The following is a 27,473-nucleotide window of genomic DNA, read 5'->3' on the forward strand; positions in this document are numbered from 1 at the left end:
GCATATATAACTTACCTATCACTCACTTCATTTCAAGAGTGCTACTTGGCATTTAAAAGATGGGAAAGGTAATAAACTTTTCACAGTAAACAAACTATACAGCAGCTTTTATCCTGTCCAAAAATTTTGCTGTCTCCTTGGGTAACAATCCTCTGGGTTTTGGGGTCAGATACAGCCATTACGTAATTGTTCAGTAGTAGACTGTGGGTCCTATACCAGCCCCCCAAAGCCCTCTCCATTCTAAATCATTCAAAGCTATTATCCCTAAATGAGTAACTCAGAATTAATTTTACCAGATACCAACACATAAATTGAGATAAGGATAAGTCATTCACACTTTATCTCTGGTTTCAATAGTGTTTATCTTTTTTTTAAGGATTTATTTATTTATTTATTTATTTAAGCACTGGGTACAGTCAGAAGCGCAGGATGGCGAGAGAATTCACCAGAGCCAGAGGGGAGAGCAGAGCAGGCAGAGCAACAAAGTACACTGCTGAGGGGAGCAGCGGGAGGCAGGAGAGGTCTGTGCGCCACGTGGGACCCTAGCCCAGTGGCCGGGGATCGAACCGGTGCCGCAGAGGCCACAGGCAGCCCCGCAACCCAGCACTCAACTGCTGCGCCACCAGGGAGGCCCCTCAATAGTGTTTATCTTATACCCTGCCCCCTGAGCTATTTTTTTGGTGACTAGAGTCCACAGTCATGCTGCCTATTGTTTCAGCATAATGTTACCCTTTGGCAGTAGCCAGATGTTAATGATCATACCCCAGATTGACCAAAATTCTAGCTTTTTGAATGCCAGGATTCATCCCAACAATTTCCCCTATTTTCATTTTTGCTATTATAAATACAAAATTAATGAATGAATTGTATATCACCTTGCATTATCTTCCTGTCTCTAGATTTGAGCCTGTAATTTATATCCATTGACAACTTTAATGTGCAATCACTTAACATAGTTGTTGTTTCATATCATGAGTGACTTAATACCAATCCGGATATAGACATCAAGGGCTTATCATTTCTTGCCTTATCATCCTTCCTTTTCTCTAATAAAGTTTTTGCTATGTTTAATAGAGTCAGAATTGTTCTTACACATCCTGTATCTTTTTTCTCCCAACCTTGAGAAATAATTGACAAAATAAAGTATACAATATCTTGTTTTGCTATACATTGTAAAATGATTGCCATCAAAACAGTTAAAAGTTCTGTCACCTCATACAGTTAAATTTTTTCCCACATGTGTGTACTCTTTTGCATGTAAGAACTCTTAACATCTACTTTCAACTAAATAATATCTTACGCAACATTAACTATAGTCACCATGCTATATGTATTAAACCTCAGAACTTACTTTCATATAACTTAAGTTTTGTACCCTGAGACTTAATCTTCCCATTTTCTCCTCCCTAACCCATTGACAACTACTGTTCTGTTCCCTCTTTCTATGACATCAGCTTTATTTTTATTCATTATTCATTTTATATTCATTCACTTGTTTTTTAGATTTTACATGTAAATGATACCATACAGTATTTGTGTTTCTATCTGGCTTTTATAATTTAGGATAACACCTTCCAAGTTCATCCATTTCATCCCGAATGGTAAGATTTCCTTCTTTTTTTCTTTTTTTTTTTTGATTTAATAGTATTCCTCTGTGTCTTTGTTTTTATCACATTTTCCTAATTCATTCATCTGTCAGGAGCCCTTTAGGTTTTTCATATTTTTGATTATTGTGAACAATGCTGCAGTGAACATGAGAGTATAAACATCTCTCTGAAAAATTGATGTCATTACATTTTTTTAAAGATTATTTATTTTTCATTTATTTATTTATTTGTTTGTTTGTTTATACAAGCACCGGGTATAGTCAGAAGCATGGGAGGATGAGAGAATTCATCAGAGCCAGAGTGGGGAGCAGAGCAGACAGACTGACAAAGTATACTGCTGAGGGGAGCAGCAGGCGGCAGGAAAGGTCTGCACGCTATGTGGGACCCTTGCCCCGCGGCTGGGGATCGAACCGGCATTGCAGAGGCTGCAGGCAGCCTTGCAACCCAGCGCTCAACCACTCCACCACCAGGGAGGCCCTGATGTCATTACTTTTTAATTTATGCTCAGGAGTGGGATTTCTGAATCACACAGTATTTATTCTATTTAATTCTTTTGAGGAGCTGCCATACTGTTTTCTGTAGTAATTGTACCAATTTGCATTCAGTATATTCATTCATATATTGACCTGTAGTATCAATATATTCATTCATATATTAACCTGTACCTTTTTATAGTATCCTTTGTTGACTTTGGGTAATGCTGGCCTGGTTAAATGAATTTGGAAGTACACCCTTCTCTTGAACTTTTTGGGAGTGTTTCAGAGGAATTAGTAGTAATTCTTCTTTACAGGGTTGATACAATTCACCAGTGAAGTCATCTGCTCCTGGTTTTTTATTTGTTCAGTGATTTATTATTACCATTCCATAATTCAGTCTTAGTAAATTGTATTTTTTTAGGAATTTGTTCATTTCTTCTGAGTTATCTAATTTGTTGGCATATAATTTTACAGTAGTCTGTTTTGATTCATTGTGTTTCTGAGAAATCAGTTGTAATGTTTCCTCCTTAACTTACATTTTAGTAGTTAATGTCTTCTATTTTTTTTCTTAATTAGTTTCACTTAACATTAATTTTAACCCCCCATTAGTGATAATGTTCATTTGTATAGGCGTGGACCTATACCTCTAAAACAGAGACAATTTGTAAATCAATGTTTTCTTTCTTTGAAAAAGATGTCTTTATTATGAATACAAGAACTGGGGTACAGACCATAGGTGCAGGAGGTGAGAATTCACCAGAGACAGAGTGGAGAACAAAACAGGCAGACTGACTGAAAATGCACTGCTGAGGGGAACAGCGGGCGAGGAAAGGTCTGCTGGGCCATGTAGGTAGCTCCCTGGCCGGCCAGGGATTGAACTCCTGTTGCACAGGCCGCAGATAGCTTCAAAGTGCTGTGCTTAACCCTTGTGCAATCAGAGGAGCTCCAAATCAATGTTTTCTTAATAAGCAAGAGTTTTTAACAAAGAAAATATTTTTTTAATTTCCATATATTTGTGAATTTTCCAGTCCATTACCTATTATGAAGTTTTTTTGTTTTATACCATTATAGTTAGAATATATACATTGGTATAATTTCAGTCTTAAATTTGTTGAAATATATTTTGGATATAACATTCTGTTCTTGAGAATGTTCCGTATGTACTTGAGAACAATATATATTGTGATGCTAGTCAATGGAATTTATTGATTGTTCTAAAGTAATATTTTTATTATTTTCTTTCTATATGACTATCCATTTTTGAAATTGGTGTATTAAAATTCTCTGCTATTTCACATTTCAGTGTATTTTCCCCTTCACATCTTTTGATAATTGTTAATGTATATTGGTGTCTGATATTGAATGAATATATCTTTACGACTTTTATAGTTTTGTCTTTTTAATCACTTTTTCTTAGAGCCTATTTTTCTGATAAAAGTATATCCATGCCTACTTTCTTTTGTTTTTTATTATGTGGAATGTAATTCTCCATCCTATCACAATAGCAGCATGTGAATGCCCTTAAGCTTTAAGTCTCCTAGACTGCATATGGTTAGGTCTTGCTTTTTTTAAATTCATTCAATCACTCTGTATGTTTACGTACAGAATTTGAATCATTTACATTTGAGCAATTACTGTAATTTAATTCTTAAAAATCACCATTTAGGGGAACGCGTCCCCTGCACCGGCATTTTGCAACCGCGACCTTTCTTGCTGGAGACTGTGTGAACCCAGCAGAAGGCTCACCAAGGAGACAGAGGTTAAGCTGGGAGGCTTGCCCATGCTGGGCGCCTTCTAGCCTGCAGTTCCAGCCCAGAGGGGAGCAGCACCCACCGCTAGGGCAGACCGGGCGTGCAGGGGAGCGCGTTCCTGCATCGCCATTTTGCAGCCGCGACCTTTCTTGCTGGAGACTGTGTGAACCCAGCAGAAGGCTCACCGAGGAGACAGAGGTAAGCTGGGAGGCTTGCCCATGCCGGGCGCCTTCTAGCCTGCAGTTCCAGCCCAGAGGGGAGCAGCACCCACCGCTGGGGCAGACCGGGCGTGCAGGGGAGCGCGTTCCTGCATCGCCATTTTGCAGCCGCGACCTTTCTTGCTGGAGACTGTGTGAACCCAGCAGAAGGCTCACCGAGGAGACAGAGGTAAGCTGGGAGGCTTGCCCATGCCGGGCGCCTTCTAGCCTGCAGTTCCAGCCCAGAGGGGAGCAGCACCCACCGCTAGGGCAGACCGGGCGTGCAGGGGAACGCGTCCCCTGCACCGGCATTTTGCAACCGCGACCTTTCTTGCTGGAGACTGTGTGAACCCAGCAGAAGGCTCACCAAGGAGACAGAGGTTAAGCTGGGAGGCTTGCCCATGCTGGGCGCCTTCTAGCCTGCAGTTCCAGCCCAGAGGGGAGCAGCACCCACCGCTAGGGCAGACCGGGCGTGCAGGGGAGCGCGTTCCTGCATCGCCATTTTGCAGCCGCGACCTTTCTTGCTGGAGACTGTGTGAACCCATCAGAAGGCTCACCGAGGAGACAGAGGTAAGCTGGGAGGCTTGCCCATGCCGGGCGCCTTCTAGCCTGCAGTTCCAGCCCAGAGGGGAGCAGCACCCACCGCTGGGGCAGACCGGGCGTGCAGGGGAGCGCGTTCCTGCATCGCCATTTTGCAGCCGCGACCTTTCTTGCTGGAGACTGTGTGAACCCATCAGAAGGCTCACCGAGGAGACAGAGGTAAGCTGGGAGGCTTGCCCATGCCGGGCGCCTTCTAGCCTGCAGTTCCAGCCCAGAGGAGAGCAGCACCCACCGCTGGGGCAGACCGGGTGTGCAGGGGAGCGCGTCCCCTGCACCGGCATTTTGCAGCAGCGACCTTTCTTGCTGGAGACTGTGTGAACCCAGCAGAAGGCTCACCGAGGAGACAGAGGTAAGCTGGGAGGCTTGCCCATGCCGGGCGCCTTCTAGCCTGCAGTTCCAGCCCAGAGGGGAGCAGCACCCACCGCTGGGCAGACCGGGCGTTTGCAGCAGCGACCTTTCTTTGCTGGAGACTGTGTGAACCCAGCAGAAGTTCCCCAGAGGAGCCAGTGGTGAGCTGGGAAGGTCACCCAAGATGCCGGCCAGTACCAGCAACACAGTGTCACAAGGAATACGGCAAATTAGAAAACAGGCAGTAGGGAGTAGAAAAGCCACATGCAACCCAGCAACTCCTCAGCAAAATAGCACACCGCAAAAAGAAAACCATCTACCAGATTGCAACGACAGTAACTTGGAAGAACTTCTGAACCTTACAGATAGAGAATTTAAAATTGCTGTGATTAAAAAATTGACTGAAGTCATAAAGGAAAACAATGATAAGGGGAAAATAATTAATGACCAAAAGAATGAAATTGAGTCCCTAAAGAGGGAAGTAAAAGAAATGCAGGAGATCAAAGAATTAATGGAGACGCTAAAGAACTCTGGGAAAAGCAATGAAAGCAGAATAGATGAAATGGAAGAACGAATAAGTAATCTTGAAGACACAGAAATAAAAAGAACTAAAACAGAAAAGGAAGGAGAAGTACGAAGGAAAAAGACCGAAGAAAGACTTCGGGAACTATCTGACTCCATGAGGAAAGGAAATATAAGAGTTATAGGAATCCCAGAAGGAGAGGAGAGAGATGTAGGAACAGAGAAAATATTCATGGATATAATTGAAGAGAACTTCCCAAACGCGAAGAAGGAGCTGAAAATTGATATACAAGAAGCAAGAAGAACACCAAACTTCCATGACGAAAGGAAAAATACAGCAAGACACATAATAGTAAAGCTCCCAAGAATCCAAGACAAGGAAAAAATAATGAAGCTGGCAAGAGAGAAGAAACAGATAACATTCAAAGGGAAACCAATCAGACTGACATCAGACTTCTCTGAAGAAACACTACGGGCAAGGAGAGAGTGGAGGGACATAGTCAACAGACTCCAAGAAAACAGATGCCAACCAAGAATACTCTACCCTGCAAAGCTCTCCTTCCTCTTTGAAGAAAGAATATGGACCTTCCCAGACAAACAGAAACTCCGGAATTTCATTAAAACTAAACCCCCACTCCAAAAAATACTACAAGGAGTCCTGAAGCCAGAACCTCAGAGGGACGAATAACAACAAAAGAAGGCCAAAGAAAGTTATTAAAAGAATAAATAAATAAAATCAAAGGAAAGACAAACACAATGGCAAATACAGATGCTAACATATCAATACTAACTCTAAATGTAAATGGACTAAACTCTCCAATAAAAAGACACAGAGTTGCAGGCTGGATTAAGAAACAAAACCCAACCTTCTGCTGTCTCCAGGAAACACATTTAGCTGCAAAAGATAAAAATAGACTCAAAGTTAAAGGATGGAAAACAATTCTACAAGCAAATGGACCAAAAAAGAAGGCAGGAACAGCTATACTCATATCAGATAAAACAGATTTCAAACTTAAAAAGATAAAAAGAGATCCCAGTGGTCATTACATTATGATCAAGGGAACAATACTTCAAGAAGAAATAACACTCATTAACATATATTCACCAAACGAAGGAGCACCAAAATATATCAGACAACTATTGGCATCTCTGAAAACAGACATCAGAGAAAACACATACGTAGTGGGAGATTTCAACACACCACTATCAACAATGGATAGATCAACAAGACAAAAAATAAGTAAAGACACTAAAGCTCTAAATAAGGATCTAGAGTGCTTGGGCTTAACAGACATATATAGAACACTAAACCCAAAAAAATCTGAGTATACATTTTTCTCAAGCGCACACGGATCTTTCTCTAGGATCGATCATATACTGGGGCACAAGACAAACATCAACAGATACACCAAGATTGAAATCATACCAACCTTCTTTTCTGACCATGAAGGCATCAAACTAGAAATAAACCATAAAAAGAAGGCAAGGTACTCTCCTACCTCATGGAGATTGAAACCCACACTACTGGAAGTCCACTGGACTAACGAGGAGATAAAAGAAGAAATTAAAAAATTCTTCGAATTGAATGACAAGGAGGACACCAATTTCCTAAATGTATGGGATGCAGCAAAAGCAGTAATAAGAGGAAAATATATAGCAATAGATGCTCACATCAACAAACAAGAAAGAACTCAAAGAAACAACCTAATCTCGAAGCTCAAAGATCTAGAAAAAGAACAACAAAAAAACCCCAAAACCAGTAGAAGAAAAGAAATAATAAAAACCAAAGCAGAAATAAATGAAATCGAAACTAAAAAAACAATCCAAAAGATCAATGAAACCAAGAGCTGGTTCTTTGAAAAAATAAATAAAATAGATAAACCCCTAGCCAGGCTCACAAGGGCAAAAAGGGAGAAAGCACAAATAAATAGGATAATAAATGAAAGAGGAAAAATCACAACGGACACAGCAGAAATCAAAAGAATAATTAATAACTACTATGAAAAGTTATATGGAAACAAGTACAACAATCTAGAGGAGATGGACAAATTCCTACAACTCTACAATCACCCAAAGCTAGATAAAGAAGAAATAGAACACCTAAACAGACCAATTACAATTAGCGAAATTGAAATGGTAATCAAAAACCTCCCCAAAAACAAAAGCCCAGGACCTGATGGATTTACAAATGAATTCTACCAAACATTCAGAGACGAATTAGTGCCTATCCTTCACAAACTCTTCCAAAAAATTGAGAAGGAAGGGACAATACCAAACACGTTCTATGAAGCCAACATTATACTAATACCAAAACCGAACAAGGACAACACAAAAAAGGAAAACTACAGGCCAATCTCCCTAATGAACACTGATGCAAAAATCCTCAATAAAATTTTAGCCATCAGAATCCAACAATGTATCCATAAGATAATTCACCATGACCAAGTAGGATTCATTCCAGGGGCACAAGGATGGTTTAACATCCGAAAATCAATCAACGTTATCCAACACATCAACAAAAAGAAATATAAAAACCATATGATAATATCAATAGATGCTGAGAAAGCTTTCGACAAAGTGCAACACCCATTCATGATAAAAGCCCTTGAAATTCTTGGGATACAAGGAACATACCTCAACATCATAAAGGCCATCTATGACAAGCCAACAGCCATTATTATTCTCAATGGTGAAAAGCTAAAAGCAATTCCATTAAGATCTGGAACAAGACAAGGATGTCCACTCTCACCACTGCTTTTCAATATAATACTGGAAGTCCTAGCCAGGGCAATAAGACAAGAGAAAGACATTCAAGGAATCCAAATAGGAAAAGAAGAAGTCAAACTATCACTATTTGCAGACGATATGATATTATACATAGAGAACCCCAAAAACTCCACAGAAAAGCTAATTCAACTTATCAATCAGTTCAGTAAAGTGGCAGGATACAAAATCAACATGCAAAAGTCAGTAGCCTTCCTATACACAAACAATAAATCTGAAGAAGAAGAAATCAAAAAAACCATCCCTTTTGTTATTGAAACAAAAAAAATCAAATATTTGGGAATAAATCTAACAAAAGAGGTAAAGGACCTATACAAAGAAAACTATAAAACACTGTTAAAAGAAATAGAAGAAGACACAAAGAAATGGAGAGACATCCCCTGCTCATGGATTGGAAGAATAAACATTATTAAAATGGCCATCCTTCCAAAAGCAATATACAGATTCAATGCTATTCCAATCAAAATTTCAATGTCATTCTTCAAAGAAATAGAACAATTATTGATGAAATTCATATGGAATCACAAAAAACCCCGAATAGCCAAAGCTCTCCTGAAAAAAAAAGAAGGGAATGGAGGCATCACACTCCCAGACTTCAAACTATACTACAAAGCCATAATCATCAAAACTGCATGGTATTGGAACAAGAACAGACATACAGACCAATGGAATCGAATAGAAAATCCAGAAATAAACCCACAGATTTATGGTCAACTAATCTTTGACAAAGGAGCAAAGACTATGCATTGGAGCAAAGAAAGTTTGTTCAATAAATGGTGCTGGGAAAACTGGGTCGCTACATGCAAAAGAATGAAGCTTGACCACTACCTCACACCATACACAAAAATCAACTCAAAATGGATTAAAGAACTAGACATAAGACCTGAAACCATAAAATATATAGAAGGAAATATAGGAAAAACACTACGTGATCTGCACATCAAAGACATCTTTACAGACACATCACCCAAAGCAGTGATAGTGAAGGCAAAGATAAACAGCTGGGACTACATCAAATTAAAGAGCTTCTGCACAGCAAAAGAGACAATAACAAAAACAAAGAGAAACCCCACCAACTGGGAGAACATTTTTGCACCCAACACTAATGATAAAGGACTGATCACAAAAATCTGCAAAGAGCTGATGAGACTCAACAACAACAAAGAAAATAATCCAGTCAAAAAATGGGCAGAAGAGCTAAAAAGAAACTTCTCTGAAGAGGAAATGCAAATGGCCAACAGGCATATGAAAAAATGTTCAACATCACTTGCCATCAGGGAAATGCAAATCAAAACTACCATGAGATACCATCTTACACCAGTGAGAATGGCACATATTAAAAAAACTAGCAACAACAAATGCTGGCGAGGGTGTGGAGAAAAAGGAACTCTTCTGCACTGTTGGTGGGAGTGCAAACTGGTCCAACCACTGTGGAGAGCTGTGTGGAGATTTCTGGACCTACTAAACATAGAGCTTCCATATGATCCAGCAATTCCACTCCTAGCTATTTACCCAAAGGACACAGAAACATCAATTCCAAAGAACACCTGCACCCCTATGTTTATAGCAGCACTGTTTACAATAGCTAAGCTTTGGAAACAACCCAAATGCCCAAAAATAGATGACTGGATCAAGAAGATGTGGTACATATATACCATGGAATATTACTCAGCATTCAAAAAAGATAAACACATGCAATTTGCAGCAACATGGATGGCGCTGGAAGGGATCATGCTCAGCGAAATAAGCCAAAAAGAAAAAGAAAAATACCGGATGGTCTCACTCATAGCAGGAATCTAGAAAACTTAAATAAGGGACCAGGAAAATGAATAACTATAAGAAAGTGAAAATCAAAATCAACAGAAAACTATGAACCAGAGACACTTTTAGGGGGGCGGGGGCGGGAGGGGAGGGATTGGGGTCAGAATGGGGGGGCTGCAATTGTATGGGGAATATAACAATAAAATTTATTAAAAAAAAAAAAAAAAAAAAAGTCGAACAAAAAAAAAAAAATAAAAATGTGCAATGTTAAAAAAAAAAAAAATAAAAAAAAAATCACCATTTAGTTTCTTTCTATTTGTTTTATAGTACCTTTGATCCTTTTTTTCTTCTTGCTCTCTTTGTTAATAGATTGTTTTTTGTAATAGCATACTTTGATTATTTTCTCCTTGTCATTTATCTAGCAGAGGTTTTTGATTTGTGATTGCTACAGCATTTATAATACACCCAACATTTTATATAGTCAATTTTAAGGTAATAACAACTTAACTTCATTGGCATAGAAAAGTTCTACACATTTTTAACTTTCATCCCCAACATTTTGTCCTGATAACCCAATTCAAAACTTTTTATATTGTGTAGTCAACAAAATATTTTAGCTATAGTGTTTTAAACATTCTCCTCTTTCAACCTAGAGATCAAAATGATACACACATTACCATTGTGTTATTAGAGTGTTTTGAAATTGACTATATTTAGCTTAACTGGATAATTTTATACTGTGTAATTAATTAGCATACTAGTTACTAGTTAGCATCATGTTACTAGTTAGCATCCATTTATTTTCAGCTTATAGAACTCTGACATTTCATGTAAGGTAGACAAGATATGATAAATTCCCTCATTTAAATTTTTTTGGGGAAATTTATTGCTCCATTTTTTTTTGAAGGACAGTTTTGCTGGGTAAAATATTCTCAGTTGGCAAATTTTTTCATTCAGCATGTTAAATATCTCCCATCTCACTCTCCCCCAGCTGTAAAGTTTCTGAGAAATCTGCTAATAACTTTTTTGGGTTTGTCTTTTATGTGATGAACACATATTCTCTTTTTGTCTTAAAATTTTTGAGCTTAATTATAACATCTCAGTAAAGATTTCTTTTTTTTGATTGTGTTTGGGGATCATTGTGCTTCTTGATATGTTAGATAGACATATCATACCCAGTTTGGGGGATTTTCCAAGCATTATTTCTTTAAGTGACTTCTTATCCTTTCACTTGGTTGTTTCCTATAACGTGACTATTGTTTCATTTTGTGTTTTTCCATAACTTACATGGGCCTTCTTCACTCATTTCATTCTTAAATCTGTTTTCTCCTCTGACTGGATAATGTCAAAAGATCTGACTTCAGCTTTGTACATTTCTGTTTTCTACTTGCTCAAGCCTGTTTTGATGCTCTCTTGCATTTATTTTCATTTATTGTATTTGTGAGTTCCAGAATGTCAGTTTGGTTCTGCCTTATGATTTTTCTTTGTTGAACGTTTCATTTTGTCCATGTATTATTTTTATGTTCACTCTTCTCATTGAATTATTTATCTGTGATTTGAATATTGCTGATCTTGATTATTTTACATTCTTTTTCAGGAACCTCTCAAATCCATTTCTTTGGTGTCAGATATACTGGAATTTTTTATTTTTGTTTTCACTTTTAGTGTTTTTACTTTTGTTTTGAGGGAGATGTCACCTCTTCCTGCCTTTCAGACTGAATTCTATGGAGAAGTCTTTCACTTGAAGATGATTATAAACATATCTGCTGGGTAGGGTGCGAAGTAGTTCATGGGAGGGCACAATGAAGACATTTCCATGCAGACCCATCAACTAAGGTCAACATCAGTAAAGTCTGCGTATCTTTTGTGGCCAACCCTATGAGGTAATGCAGGTGAAAGTCATGGTTAGACCTCTTAGATTCCTTGGACAGGAGGATTGCTGAAGGCCTCCTTTTATTTCTTTCCCATGGGAGGAAAGCCTAGTTGAGGGAATTTCTCTTTGTGCCAATTCTGAAGTCCTTTGTCCTTGGATAGGTGTGTTGCAACTGTAACAGCACCTGGGTTCTCGACTGCATGTACACATACTGTAGATACTGCAGTAGTGTTATTGGTGTCTGAGGTGCAGGCATTTGAAGATTTCCCATGGACTGAGGGTTTGGGTTTCTGGGGATAACAACTGTGGCTTAGGACCTGCATAGTGGGCTATACAGCAGCAGCAGGATCCCTGGGAGATAGTATAGGTTGGCTTGGAAGCAGTTTATAGTAGTGAACACTTTATATAGTAGTGAAAATATTGATTCTGACCCTACGGTACAGTTGTATTGGTAGCATGGGCCCCAGGGGTGGTGTAGAGTGGTACTACAGTCCAGTTTTGGCAGATCAGTGCTGCAATAGGGTCCAGAGCATTAGACACAGAAAATAGCAGCACAGCTTCATATGCCAGTTTAGAGCCCTGACTTGACATAGAGGGCAGGGTGCAAGCAGCAGGCACAGTATAAGTCCTGTATAGTGGCTTAAAGCCCTGACTTAAGATGAATTGGTGGAGTATTGCAGATAAAATATTTCTTATATTTTCTATTCAGATATAATTGTTTTACTCTACAAATATTTTTTATTCCTTGTTTTGTGCAGATTTCATAGTCTTGAGCTTTTTGTCAGTTTATAGTTGTTTGTTTATTGTTTCTGTGAGGGAGTATAGCATTGGAAGTTCTTACTCTCCATCTTGCTGACATCACCCTTAACAAGTCCTACTTCTGATTGTGTTAATGATCAATTCCTGAGGTCTTGCTTGGGCTCAATATTTCATTAGGACTCATAGTATTCCGAAAAACTGATTTACTCTTGATTATGGTTTATTATATTGAAAAAATACAGATTAAAATTAGGAAAGGGAAAGGTGTATTAGATAAAATCCGTGTGTAAACTTTCTGGTGTCCTTTCCTTAGTGGAGATCAATTGTTGAATTGATTAATTCTCTTGGCAACCGTGTATCATAGCATGTGCAGAATGTTATGGAGGCTTACCGAAAGAGTGTCCAGGATTTTATTGTAGGTCATTCATATAGGCAAGAAGCATTATAGCTACCTTGAACCAAATCAGACAGCATTCATCATTATTCCTGTTGTTTCCATGAACTGTTTAGTCAAACTGGTATCATGTGGCCCAACATCTCTGGCATACAAAACTACTCCTATAATGCATATTTTAAAGAGTAAGCGTTTATTTCCTATGAGCTGGCCAATGGCCAATCCTGGCTTTCCTTGTGAATGTGCAGTGTTTCAGCAACCCAGGCCTCCTAAGTTAATCCTTTCTTGCATGTGTGCCCAATAAAATATCAACCCAGTGTTTTGGCTTGACCATTAATATTTTATACCTATTTTCAGTCTAAGTTATTATAAATGGACCCTAATCAGAAGCTCTTAACATCTTCTGCCAAGTTTTTCTATCCATTCCGCAGATACTCTTGAACCTTTGTATTAAACACTATGCCAGTGATTGTTGTTTTCTGTAGGAAGCAGATGTTGAGTGTATTTCCTTTGATCTGCTATACCTTCATCAGCTGTCATTATGCTATTTGAGGTACAATTTGATTCATTTGTGTTCTGGTGTTGCTTCTTACAGTTTGTGAAGTTTCTGTGATTCTTCCACAACATATGCCAGGGTTATCATTTACTGCCTACTAATTCATTAACTCATTCTTCCAATAAATATGAATTAAACACAAAATTATTTGCTAGGTACTCCTCTACACACTGAGATTATCTGAACAAATAAGACTAACAAAAATTTTTCCCCACTTCATTGTAGTCAGGATACAAAAAAATAACAATACACATAATAAATGAGCAAATCATATGGTATATAAGCAACTAAAACATGCTCAGGAGAAAGGTTAAATAGGATAGGAAAATGAGAAATAGTGGTGGTAGTGAAGTAGTGATTTTTCTGGTTTTTGCAGTTTTAAATAGAATGGCCATGGAAAGCCTGGCAGAGAAGTTGACATTTCAGTGAACATTTAAAGTTGGTGAGAAAGCAAGCCATTCAGGTATTTAGGAGGATGAATATTCCACTTAAAGGAAATCACAGTTGAAAAGGTAAGGTCCTGAGGAAGTAGTATATTTAGCATGTTCTTAAAATAGCTTAGTCCCATTTAGACTAAGGATAGCACAGGATTGCATAGTTATTTGTAAATGTTGTAAGACTGTTTCTCTCCTCTCTGAGTGAACTGGGAAGTTATTGGAAGATTTTGGGCAGAATAACAGCATGATCTGGAATAGCACCTCGCGTGCATGAGTTTTGAGAATAGACTAGTTTACAAACGGGGAACATATTAGGAGTTACTTGCCATAGTCCAAATGATGATAGTGATTTGCTCTAGGATAGTAGCCATGGAGTTATTAAGATGTAACCAGTTGCTGGGTTTATTTTGATAAAGCAGTATTAAATGGAAGATTAAATGTTGGGCTCTAACCCCTTAGGAGGTTTCCAGCTTATGTCAATTGGTAAAAAATTCTCCACATTAATTTTAGTTTACAGGATTAATGTTGAATAATTGATTTTATGCACATATGTATGTATATCACATTGTCCTTAAGAGTGTACAATGATGGTGCAAAGATTAGGATTGTGAAATAACATCAGAGGAGGTTCCTTGCTTTACTCCTGAGAGAATCATCTAAATGTTAACCAAATGTACATTACACTCAAGAGTTCCATAAATTGGAGAAAGGAAAGTGTCTTCAATAGTGTTAAGAAAACTGGACAAGCACATGTAAAAGAATGAAGCTATATCACTATCTCACACCTTGTACAAAAACTAATTCAAAATTGATAAAAGACTTGAATATAAGAATGAAACCATAAAATACTTAGAAGAAAACATAGCTAAGACACCCCATGACACTGGCTTACGTGATATCTTTGGGAATTGGACTCCAACAGCAATGGAAACAAAAACAAAAATTAACAAATGGGACTACATATCAAACTATAATTCTTCTGCTCAGTGGGAAAAAAATCATTAAAATGAAAAGAGGGGCTTCCCTGGTGGCGCAAAGGTTTGGGCATCAGCACTATAAAGCAATCCGCAGCTGCTGCAGCAGGAGTTCAATCCCTGGCCAGCGAGGTGACCCACATGGCGCAACAGGCCTCTCTTGTCATGCCTGCTGCTTCCTTCAGCAGTGTATTTCAGTGAGGCTGCCTGTTCTGCTCCCCACTCTGTCTCTGGTGAATCCTCTTACCCCCTGCACCTCTGGCCTATATCCTAGCTCTTGTATTCATAAATAAATAAATCTTTAAAAAAATGAAAAGACACCCTGATGAATGTGCGAAAATATTTGCGTTTTATGCATACATAAAAGGGTTAATATCAGTCTCTACAAAGAACTCATACAATTCAATAACAACAAAACGTACAACACATTCAAAAATGGACAGAAGAGCAAACTAGACACTTCTCCAAAGAATATATCCAGATGGCTAATAGGTACATGACAAAATTCTCATCACTATCAGAATGATGCAAATAAAAACCACAATGTTATACTATCTCTTTCCTGTGAAAATGATCCATATCAAAAAGACCAGAAATAACAAGTGGGGGTGTGGTATGATGTAAAAGGATCCCTTGTTCACTGTTGTGAATGTGGATTGGTCCAGCTCCTACCAGAAACAGTATGGGTTTCTTTCAAATTATTAAAAATAGATCTATTAAGCAATCCAGCAATTTCTTATCTAGGTATATCCCCAAAGAATGCAACAGCACTAAATTGAATGCATTCATGTGTTCATTGCATCACTATTTACAATAACCAAGTTATAGATACTGTCTTACTACTCAAAGACACATGACTGAATTAAGAAGAACTGGTATATATGTACAATGAGATAAGTTTATACAGTACCAGCCACTTCCAATTTTATGGTAATATTTTGAACTTTATCACACTGTGTGGGGGTAACATTAAATTATTATTGAAAAATAAGACAAATACTATATGATTTTACTCACTTACCTTTTGTTTATAGAGTTGAATTTCCTCAGTGTCCCTGCTGTCATAGTTAGTGTTGATCTCTGATGTTTAGGAGGTGCTCCGGTTTTGCCCCAAGTCACAGGTTCCTCTGAATTCAGTTCTCCCCAGGACCACCTTAGATTATCCTCCCAGGAGCTAAGCAGAGGCTTTCACCCACTCTTCAGCAAATACTTCCTTCAAGGGTCCATAGAAACCGTTTTATACCTGCATAGTCCTTAGCATTAAGTAGTAGACTTCAAAGTATACTACAAAGAGTAGAATTGAGATCCCAGGAACAAACCCACATTTATATGGACACTTAGTCTATAACAAAGGGCCATGAATATACATTGGAGAAAGGAAAGTCTCTTCAACAAATGGTGCTGGGAAAACTGGACAGTCACGTGCAGAAAAATGCAGTTAGATCACTCATGCCATCCACAAACATTATCAGAAAATGGAATATAGATTTGGATGTCATATCAGAAACCATAAAATGCATAGAGGAAAACAGGCAAAACACCTCACATTGGTTTCAGAAATTTCTTTTTAGGGCTTGACCCGAATGATAAGGAAAATATAATGTATTTTCATATTTATTATATGATGCTCATAAACTACAATATCCTCTCACTACTTTGTTTTTCCCATTAACACTGAGCACTGTCTGACTAAAATGAAGGTTCTTTAAGGGTATAAGGGTAGGTAGGGACTCTTGTCTGTGCTGTTCAGTGCTCTGAGTGCTTATCTGGGACATTGTCTAGAATGTATTTGTTGAAGTAGTGAATGATGGAGTAAGTGAAATTCTCTGTACCTTAAATCTTAGAATTCCTTTCCGTGATCAGCACTTTAACTGAAACTGTTATTGACTACCAACTGATAATCATTATGCTAGGCACTGGGTGTAGAATTTCTAAGTTATAGTTTGATTTATTTCTAATTTATTTTGTATTAAGTCGTTTGCTATTATAATTATTCTGGAAGTTATATGATATGACGGGCTTTTTGAACCTTTTGAACATGTAACTTGGCTCTTAATGAGTAGTTAATTCTGGTAGTTTCATACTCCTACTTTGGTCATTGTGTTCAAATACTCTGCATTAATTATATTTTACTTTTGTTTAGACATAATTCGTCTCACCCTTTTGAGTTGAGTTTCTGACCTTAGAATCTCTGATAAGTCTATTTGTCATTTATCCTCTAGGTCTATCTAAGGTCAGAAACTTTTGTAAAGATAATAAATACGTTGCCGTGTTGTAATATTTTGCATCCACCTATAACTTAATATCTGATTGTGATTTGATAGTGTTAGGAAATTGATCCAGCAAGACCTCTGTGTGTGATATTACCAAAAGCAGAGATAAGAAAAGCTGTTAGTTTCAGCAGTTATGTTCCTTTTCTTTCTTCTTTAATATGGTGTTATTTTTGAAATGTGAAACATTTTTCTAGTTCTCCATATGTTGAAGAGAATCTTAGTTCACTTTCAATGTCAAGATGAGATTATGTACAAAATTGGGGAAATAGATTCTTAGTGTATTTTTAGTTGGAATACACCCAGAGTTAATTTGTTTTAAAGAGGCATGTTAAAAAAATTATACATGAAATGACATAACTTTTGTACTTAGTTCCTGTTTCTAAAATGTAAAATTTAGAATTAAATTTTTTTTTATGTATTTTGTGTACCTGTTTCCAGTAACTGATTTTTGTTTTGAGTGGGAGGCTTGCAAATTTTATAACCTCTGCTTAAATATATTCTTAAATGCCTCTGAATAAAATATAAACATGAAAATAGTAACTATTCTATGCCTAAATATTACCTGATAAGGCATTCTTTTCATGGAGAAAGTACTACTTAATGTTCTAGGTTCCTCATAATTTTCAGTGGTTTTTGTGTCAACAAAAATTGTGGTATTTCATGATAACTTAGTTTACCTGAGTTTATACCTTATAGCCATCTAATTTAAATCATTAATTTGGTCTTTATTTTTGGTGGAGGAGAAACTTATTGATGAAAGAGAATGTCACTGTGTTTTAATACCTTTATCTGTCTCTGGGTTTAAATTCTTCCTGGTCTTACAGAAATGTTGAAATTTTTATATGATTAGAGCTTATAACATATATTAATTATTTTCCTTTTTCTTTCATAGGATGAAGTGGCACACACTCTAACTGAAAGCAGGGTATTAAAGAACACTAGACATCCCTTTTTAACAGTAAGTGACTAGAGTACAGATGTATCATCCTAACATTTAAAATTAAGGGGCTTTTTATTACAGAAACTAAGTTCTGAAAAATAACATTTTAGATAGCATTCATTTAGTTATGCCATATTCTTTGTGAAAATAATATAAGTTGTATATATTTGAAGATATTGGGATGTTTGGATTAAGTTTAAAATATGCATGTATATGTAATCCCTTCCATTGCATACATATTAAATTTTGAGACTTTTTTCTTCCAAGAATTTCACTGCCTTAGAAAAACAAGTACCATAGAGCAAAAGACTGATCTATGACATTTTAAGTAGACCACTGAGAAAATAGTAGGCTTAAAAAAGATTTTGTATTAAATGTGAATTTTTATATACCTTTTGTTTATTGACTTCTGATAGTTAAATGTTCAGGCAGCATTGTCTTTAACATGAAAGGCAGAAATCTTTACTTAATATTTAGTATAGCTATAGAACACTTAATAGCAATCAAATCGAATAGAATACTTTTAGAATACTTTTAAAGCAACAGAATAATTTTATAACAATTGAATATATTCACTAGACTTTCAGATGTGGGGAGAACCTTTTAAAGATTTAGAATTGAAGTTAGAATTTTCAGAGGTATCATCAAATACCTAGGCTTATTGCATTACTACTTTATTATGATTGTCATCCAGTGTTATAAATTTTGCTATCTTTACAACCTTCCGATTTACATGAACAGACTGTTGGGTGATGTTATGCATGACTTAGAGCAAAGAGTGATATTGACACTGTATTAGGAAACCTGACTATAAGTACTATAACTGTTTTCTTAAAGTTTCTGATACAGTAATTTGTATATCTTGCTTTCGGGTCACATGGACAAGAACTCTAGTTTCAAATAGATAGCACAATAGATTGAGAAGTACTTGCTATACTGTTTATTTTTACTTAAAATTGTAATTCAAAATTTTCCCCTAATGACACCCATGGTTGATTGAAACAAATTGTTTTATGTTCAGAAACTCTTAAGGGAATGAAGAGATTCTAAGGAATAGTAACCATTCATTTCACCTGTCAGGCTTGCTGTTTCTAAGTTTTCTATTTTTGGTACCATTATAAAAAAAAGGGCTTATAAATGAAAAACTTTTTCTCTTTTTTATTTCTAGTCCTTGAAATATTCCTTCCAGACAAAAGACCGTTTGTGTTTTGTGATGGAATATGTTAATGGGGGAGAGGTGAGTAAATGGGGAGTAAATGGGGGAGAGGTGAGTAACATTTACAAGTATGATTTAAAAATCACTTTATTCAGAATACATAGGGTTTATGATGATTCTTACAGTGTCCTTACTCAAGTTTTTGTTAAACTTGTAAAAGTATTTTACCCATTTTAAATGTGATTGAATAGTTCATAGGCCCATTGTAGCAGTTTTCTGTTCTACATAGTAGAGTAACCTTACCTATATTTAAGAATTTTTAAGGGATCTTGTCACTATGAAGAGAAACTAAATCATTTTATTTTTAATTTTTACCTATTCATTAATTGCTTATCCTTTCTCTTCCCAATTTCTCATCAAAATCAATGTGAAGAGAAAATGTAATTAACTTGAAATATCTACATCGTGGACTTTCTGAAGTAAATTCAATCATTTGATATTTAATTCTATTATAAATTAATCCTATGATACGTTCTTATGTCATAGATTTGCAAATACCTTATTTTGTAAGAAAATTGGATAACCTTTGTAGAAAATTTTCTCTTAGGATTATGTGATTTATAAGGATTCATTGCAAATTCATTGGATTAATTAAATACATTTTAAGTAGCATACGCAATATGGTATTATCAAATGTATTATTAAGACTTTATCCTTAATATGAAAGAGTTTACAGTTTATCTTATGAATATATTAAAAATCAAATTGTATAGTGAATGACTAAATACTGTAAGTTCATAAGATCCTTTTTGAATGATCTAGCATTTATTGTGGTCCTTCAATACCTAGTGAGATTTCAACAGGCAGCTGATTTGGAAAGATATTTCTGGCAGGGGAGGTGATATGAGCAGAATCACTGGTGGGTGAGCATAGAAAAAGAACTTGAGTAATTAATTATAGTTCAAACATTCAGAACTGGGCCCTTGCAGTCAGATTCCATGTGAGAAATTACAAAGAAAATAGACATTATAGAATTTTGAAGGATTGATATAGCTTTATGACCAATTAATTGGATGTGGATAGAAAGAAGTATCAAAAGTGCTTTTGGGTTAGAATCAGAATTAATTGATATAGGTAAGTTTTAGGAATGTGTTAAGGCTGAGCTTATAAATTAAGTTTTAGAAAAGATTTTCTAAGGTGTCTCAGAACTACATTTGTGGAAATATGATAGGGAATAAATAAGGGGGCAGCACTGTGGTTGCAAAATTAGAAGTCATTCACATAGTGGTTATAATTTAAGTTGTATATATGGATATTTAATTAAAGTGATGGAAGCTCTATGTTTGTATCTGTCAAAATTAAAAATGCACATATTCCTCAGCACAGCATTTTCACTTCAAGAAATTTATCCTAAAAAATTGTGCCATAGAATGATATATAGATAAATATATTAATTGCATATGGCAGTATATTAAATGAACATTCAATAAGGAGTTACTTAAATACATTGTATTATATCTGGCAGTGGAATACTTAATATTCATTACAAAGAATGAGACAACACAATGCTGACTGTCAGAACAATTTCTGTGTTATAAAGTGAAACAAACAAGGTATAGCCAGAATATAAAGCTTATTACCATTGTGTTAAAAGAAAGTAAAACCACACATATGTGTTTATATGTGCACTAATTATCTTTGGAGTTATGCATTGAACATTAGTGCTTTGGGGAAGGTAAACTAATGGGAACTAGGTGGGGAGAAGATTTATTTTTTGCTTCTATGTTTTTGTGTAGCTTTTGTATATATTACCTATTTCAAAAAAGTGAAGGAAAGATGATAGGCAGGCAGATGGATGGATGGGTGGTCAAGGGAGAGAAAAGTATAGGGAAATTGAAATGCTGCATATAAAAACTTGGAGAAGCACTCTTAAATTTGAGAATTAGTCTTACTTAGAATCACATATTTACATTTATTATAACAATTTTCATATTGTTTGTTTTATGATTATTTACTTGCCTGTCTTTCCCACTATACTCTGAACTCCCTAAAGGATTTATTCACTGGTATAAGCCCAACACCTTATATTCTACTTGGCACATAGTCAGAACTTGACAAATATTTTTTGAATGATTCGATTGAGTAAGTGAATAGACAAACAAATTTTCTCAGGGAACAGGGAAAAAAGTATTAAAAGTGGTAAACTAGTAACTGCTGAGAAGTAGGAAGAAACATGGGAAGTAATCTACTGTTAGTTTATTTTGGAAAGAAGTAAAAATCTCATTTTTGGGAATATTTTTGAGTATAAAATATGTATTTACTTAGTAATTTTTGCTGCAAGACACTCTGCTAGATATCATGGGGCATAAAAATCTGATGAAGCATAGGTCTCTTACCCATGAAGCATTTATTGTCAAAAGAGAAAGATAAAATACAAAATTTTTGGGCCTCCCCTGGTGGCACAGCTGTTCAGCACTGGGTTGCAAGGCTGCCTGCAGCCTCTGCAGCGCCAGTTCGGTCCCCGGCCACCGGAGAGGGTCCCCCCCCCAAAAAAAAAAAAGGTACAAAATTTTCACAAAGTTTAAAGTGATAGTTATCACTGTCAGAGTACATGTCAAGGGCCATGTAACTTCATAGAAACATGAGAATTTTGCAAGGTGGGGTGAAAAGAGGCTTTCTAGAGGGAGCAAACTGGCCCCTACAACTTACTATTCTAAGAGTGCTTACAAGATTTATTAACTGATAATTGTTCAAAAAAAATTTAAACATTTCTAGATTTTCAGACAAGCTGGGTGGTTTCTGTAGCATTGAAATCCCTACATTATTTTCTTGCTTGGCATTTTTTCCCCTTTTTTTAGGATTTTTGTTTTAGGAGTGTGCTATAGATGAAAACTAAATTTTTAATATTTTGAAGTATATGTGATATTTTAAAGTACATGAATAATAATTATAGCATTGTCTATAGCATAATTATAAATTATATAAAATGTAATTATGGCATTTCTATAACAGAAAAATGAAAATTTAATTATGTTGAAGCAACTTTAGTAAATTGTAAGTTTTATATATGTAATTTCCAATTTTTTATTCTGTTGGGTTGTCAAATGTACTTTTACATTCATTTTACTTTTTTTTTGGCATAGAAGAACTAGGGTTTAGGCCAGAGTACAGGGATGAGAGGATTTACCAGAGACAGAGTGGGGAGCAGTACAGGCAGATTTAGTGATATACACTGCAAAGGAGAGCAGCAGGTGAGACAGCAGAGGTCTGCTGCACCCTATCATATTTGGGTTAGCGCCCAAGCCAGGGATCAATCTCAGAACATAGCAGTGGTAGCTTTTAGACTTAACCCGTAGGCCACCAGGAATGCTGCCCCTACATTCATTTTGAATGTACTGTATAAATACAGTATAATTACTTCTTGAACTTAATAGGATTGTTTTAATTACTACATTTATTATTTCTGGGCAGGTAGTATATGTGTAGATTATCCTTTTGGGACTTATTTAAATTGATTTTATTTCCAGTTCACCATGCCGTTTATTATGCGCAGGGTATTTCCTAGAAATATGGAAAACTCAGTTGCTACAGAAAAAATACTAACATAGAATTTGTTTTTCAAATAAAATTGAAGCAGAAGGCAGTAAAATAAATAAAGCTATAAACTCAAACTGAAACACACACCAATGCCTATAGAGACTATGAGTTACCCAATTGGGCATATCTGTTTTGTGTAGGAGACTTGAATAGGTGAAACTGGACCATTGAAAAGTAAACCCTGATAAATTGATGACACTGAGCTAAATGGCAGCGTTCGCAAATCTTCATGTCCAACTTTTGTCCTGAAATAAACCTCATTAGTGGGATCACTAAAGTCATATAAGGAACTCAATTTTCACTCAGTTCCTATTTTCTTATTGATTTTTTTAAAGATTTATTTATTTATTTATTTATTTATTTATTTATTTATTTATTTATTTATGCAAGCACTGAATACAGTCGGAAGCGCGGGAGGGTAAGAGAATTTACCAGAACCAGAGCAGGGAATAGAACAGGCAGACTGATGAAATACACTGCTGAGGGGAGCAGCGGGCGTGGCAGGAGAGGTCTGTCGCTCCACGTGGGACCCTCACGGGTGGCCGCGGTTTGAACCAGCATTGCAGAGGCTGCAGGCAGCTTCACAGCCCAGCGCTCAACCACTGTGCCACCAGGGGAGGCCCCTGCTTATTGATTTTTAATTAGCAATAACTTCCTTCAACTTGAGTTCAGGATTGTTTATCCTGAAATATAAATACAATTGATACTTCCATTTCCTTATTTTTTCTTTAAGTTTTTATCATCTAGTCTTTGTTCAGTCTGATAGACTGTGCAGGAGTTAAGCATGCTCATTGTCATGCTTGTTTTACTATCTTTTGTTTGCCAGTATTACTTAAAATACTAAATAATTTTGATGGAATTGAATCATGAGGGAAATCAATTCACACATTGTGAAAAAACATTTGTGGTTCCTTAAAGGCCTATCAGTACAATGGATTCCATATCTTAATTGCATTTAATTTGTATAAATTCGAAGAAATAGGCACAGCAAAAAATAGGATGGATGGATGGATGAATGGAAGGGAGTGAGGGAGGTGATTCACAGAGTGACTTAAAGATGAGAAAGTGAATGTACTGTTCTTTTATTCATGTCAGTACTGACTTGCCTCCTTTGAGGGAGAATATAAATTATAGTTCTGAAAAATACATAGTTTCCATAAAATATTTTCATTAAGTGCATGATAACAACAGATGCTCATCTAACGAAAGTATTCTTTCAATGCTGGAGGAGAAACTGTGCAGGGAGTAACTATGTTGGGACTATATTGCTCTTCAATGTAGTACCTTCCTAAGTAATTTACAAGGTGAGTCTGATTGATTATACTTAGTAATTTATGTGTTAGCTCTATTATAGTACATTTGCCTATTAAATAGTTAGTAAACAGGGACCTCCCTGATGGCATAGGGGTTAAGTCTCACTGTTGTCATGCTATCACCACTGTGACCTAAATTCGATCCCTAGCCAGAGAGCTGACCCACATATGTTGCAGCAGACCTCTCCTGTCTTGCCTGCTGCTCCCCTTAGCAGTGTATTTCAGTAGATCCACTTGTTCTGCTCCCCACTTTGTCTCTGGTGAATCCTCTCACCCCTCTATACCTTTAGCCTTCACCCCAATTCTTCTGTGCATAAATATAAATATCTTTAAAAAATAGTGAACAACTACTATGAGCTGAACCTCAGGATGCAGAGATGAGGAAAACATGGCATTTTCCTTTAGGAGATAAGCATCTAATTGAGGTAGACCAGAGAATTGCATATAATTTATAGTTTCATTATTCTATGGTATTCTATGGTTGCTTTAGTAGAGTATGGGCACTTGACTCAATCCCAGAGAGAGAAAAAGAAGGGGGTATTCCAGGGTGGGACACATTTCTAAAAGTGATTGGTAAGCTAAGATATAAGTAAGTTAGATCAGTAATAATGAGAAGAGCATTCCTACACATTGGAAGTAGAATATGTAGAATGTACAGGAGTATGCCATTCCTCCCCAAATACAGTAAAGTGTGCATGATACTTCAAGTCCCATAAGAGGAAAGCCAGAAGAGTCTAAATCTATAGGCGGGGTCATTTTAGGGCACTGTCTTCTCTTCCAAGTAATTTAGATTTTATCCTGAAGTCAGTGGTGCACCATATAAAGATTTCTGAAAGAAATGTTTTAGAAAGAATACCTCATAGCAGTGTGAAGTTTGGGTTAAAGACAATAATTAAAATCAGAGAAACTGGGGCCTCCTTAGTGGCATAGGGGTTAATTCTTAGCACTGTCACCCACCTCTACAGCCTGAGTTCAATCCCAGGCCAGGAACTAACCAACGTATGGTGCACCGGACCACTAATGTCTCGCCTGCTGCTCCCCTTAGCAGTGTATTTCAGTAATTCACCTGTTCTGCTCCCTACTCTGTCTCTGGTGAATCCTCTCACCACCACACCTCTGGCCTACATCCCAGTTCTTCCTCAAAAAGAAAAAAAGAATCAGAGAAATTACTTTGAAGACTGCTGTAATTAGGTTTTTATAATCAGAATATAAAATGATAATGATTGAGAAAATATTTGTGAAAAGGAATTAAATTCTAATGATGTTAAGGTAATAGTTTCCAGGATTTAAGTAAATGGAGGGGGAGGGGGGAGAGTGAAAGAGAGAATCTCCTTTGCTTTATTATTCATAAAGGCCAGATACATAAGGAGAGGAATGACTTCTGGTATGGTCATCCCATATTTGAACCACCTAGTGGGCAATGTTAAAACCAAGGAAGTGTGGAAAAAGCCTATAGAATTACATTTGGCCAGGAAGAGTACCTGGAGTTACCAACATCAGACATGTTAGTGATGAAAGAATCCTAATGACTCCTGGGGAAATCAGACAAGAAAAAACTTAGAAGTTAACTAGAATATATTAAGTGTCACAGAGTGTAATAAATACTGCAATGTAACAAGTGAAATAAAATATTCATTAGATTTGACATCTACTACTTCCTATGCAGAGTACCATGGATTCCCCCTTTTTTCTGGGGTTTTGGAGGTCTGCACCTTGGCTCTAGTACAGGACATATAAGGGTTGGCTTGAAACACACTAGAACAAGGTTGTGAAATTGAGTTCAGTGCAGCCTTTGGTGCACAGTAAATCAACATCTAGAGCTCTAATTATAAAGACACTCTATACTGTAATCAAGCACATTGCTGCCAACGTATCAAAGCCACTCTTTTTGTAGGTTGGTATTACCAAATTTCCATAAGAACTAGAAAAATAGTCTGGAAAAAAACATAAGCTAAAAAGTGACAAATGTGTTGTTTAGTTTGGTTTAGAATGTCCACACTTAGAATTCTTTTCCAAGATATTACTCATAGTCTTCCTCAGACTCATAAGTTGGATCTTTATAAAACTCTCTTCAGGTTGAAATCTAAAAATTAAAAGAATTCATCAGAGGGTAAAGGAAAATCATTATGGATAATGTTATTTTTCTGATAATTTCTTCGACATTCCTTTCTATTCTTTATGTGCATGCAAATGTACCTAATACATTTATTTATTTTTCCCTATTATTTTTATTTTTTAAAACCTCCTTGTGGATTTTTCACAATATAGGATTTCTCCACTCAGGTGTGATCATGGTAGTTTTTCCACCACCAGTTTGCCCATGGTTCTCCACTACACTCCACCATGCTGTCTTCCCACCCTGTTCTCTACACCCTTTTTTCCTACCCCGTCCCCTTCCTTACTGAATGTATCAGATCTATGTTCTGATTATCAGGGTCAGTCTTACAGTATGTCTCTGTCCAATCCTTTGGTTTCTCTAGATCCTATATGTAAGTGAAACCATCGGTATTTATCATTTTCCTTCTGACTGACTTCACTTAGAATAATCCTTTCCCATTCCATCCATATTACTGCAAATGACCTGAGTGTGTTGTTTTTTTTTTAAATCTCTGAGTGGTATTCTGTTGTGCATGCATACCACATATTGTTGATCCATTTATCTGTTCAGGAGCATTAAGGTTGTTTCCCTACCTTGGCTATTGTAATAATGCTGCTATAAACATAGGAGTGCAGGTTTCCTTTTGAATTAGTGTCATTGTGGTCTTTGGAGATACCCAAGAGAGGAATTTCTTGGTCATATGGAATATCCATTTTTACTATTTTGAGGAATCTCCACACTTTTTTCCCATAGGAGACCAATCTGTATTACCACCAACAGTGTAAGAAGAGGAAGGTTCCTTTTTATCCACACCCTCACCAGCACTTACTGTTTGTAGTTTTATTGATATGTTTGTCGTTCTCACAAATGTGAGGTGGTATCTCATTGTGGTTTTGATTCCATTTCCTTGATCATAAAGTGATGTTGAGAATTTTTTCATTTGTCTGTTGGCCATCTCTGTGTCCTTGGAGAAATGCCTATTTAGCTGTTATGCCCATTTTTTAAATTAATATTTTATATTACATCATTTTTCATAATGCACAATGTATGCATTATC

At 36.5% G+C, this 27,473-nt stretch overlaps 1 protein-coding gene across 1 annotated transcript in view; it reads left to right on the forward strand.

The window, feature by feature from the left end:
- The window catches only part of AKT3 (AKT serine/threonine kinase 3), a gene marked incomplete at both ends in the record, with an annotated part of 318,070 nt that overhangs the window by 184,803 nt on the left and 105,794 nt on the right, over positions 1-27,473 (forward strand). The window contains 2 exons of the mRNA XM_084254496.1: positions 18,205-18,270; positions 19,421-19,489. Of these exons, the coding sequence (XP_084110622.1) occupies positions 18,205-18,270; positions 19,421-19,489 (135 nt within the window). The remainder of the gene's footprint in view (positions 1-18,204; positions 18,271-19,420; positions 19,490-27,473) is intronic.

This window comes from Talpa europaea, assembly GCF_964194135.1.
Source record: "Talpa europaea genome assembly, chromosome: 14".
NCBI lineage: Eukaryota > Metazoa > Chordata > Mammalia > Eulipotyphla > Talpidae > Talpa > Talpa europaea.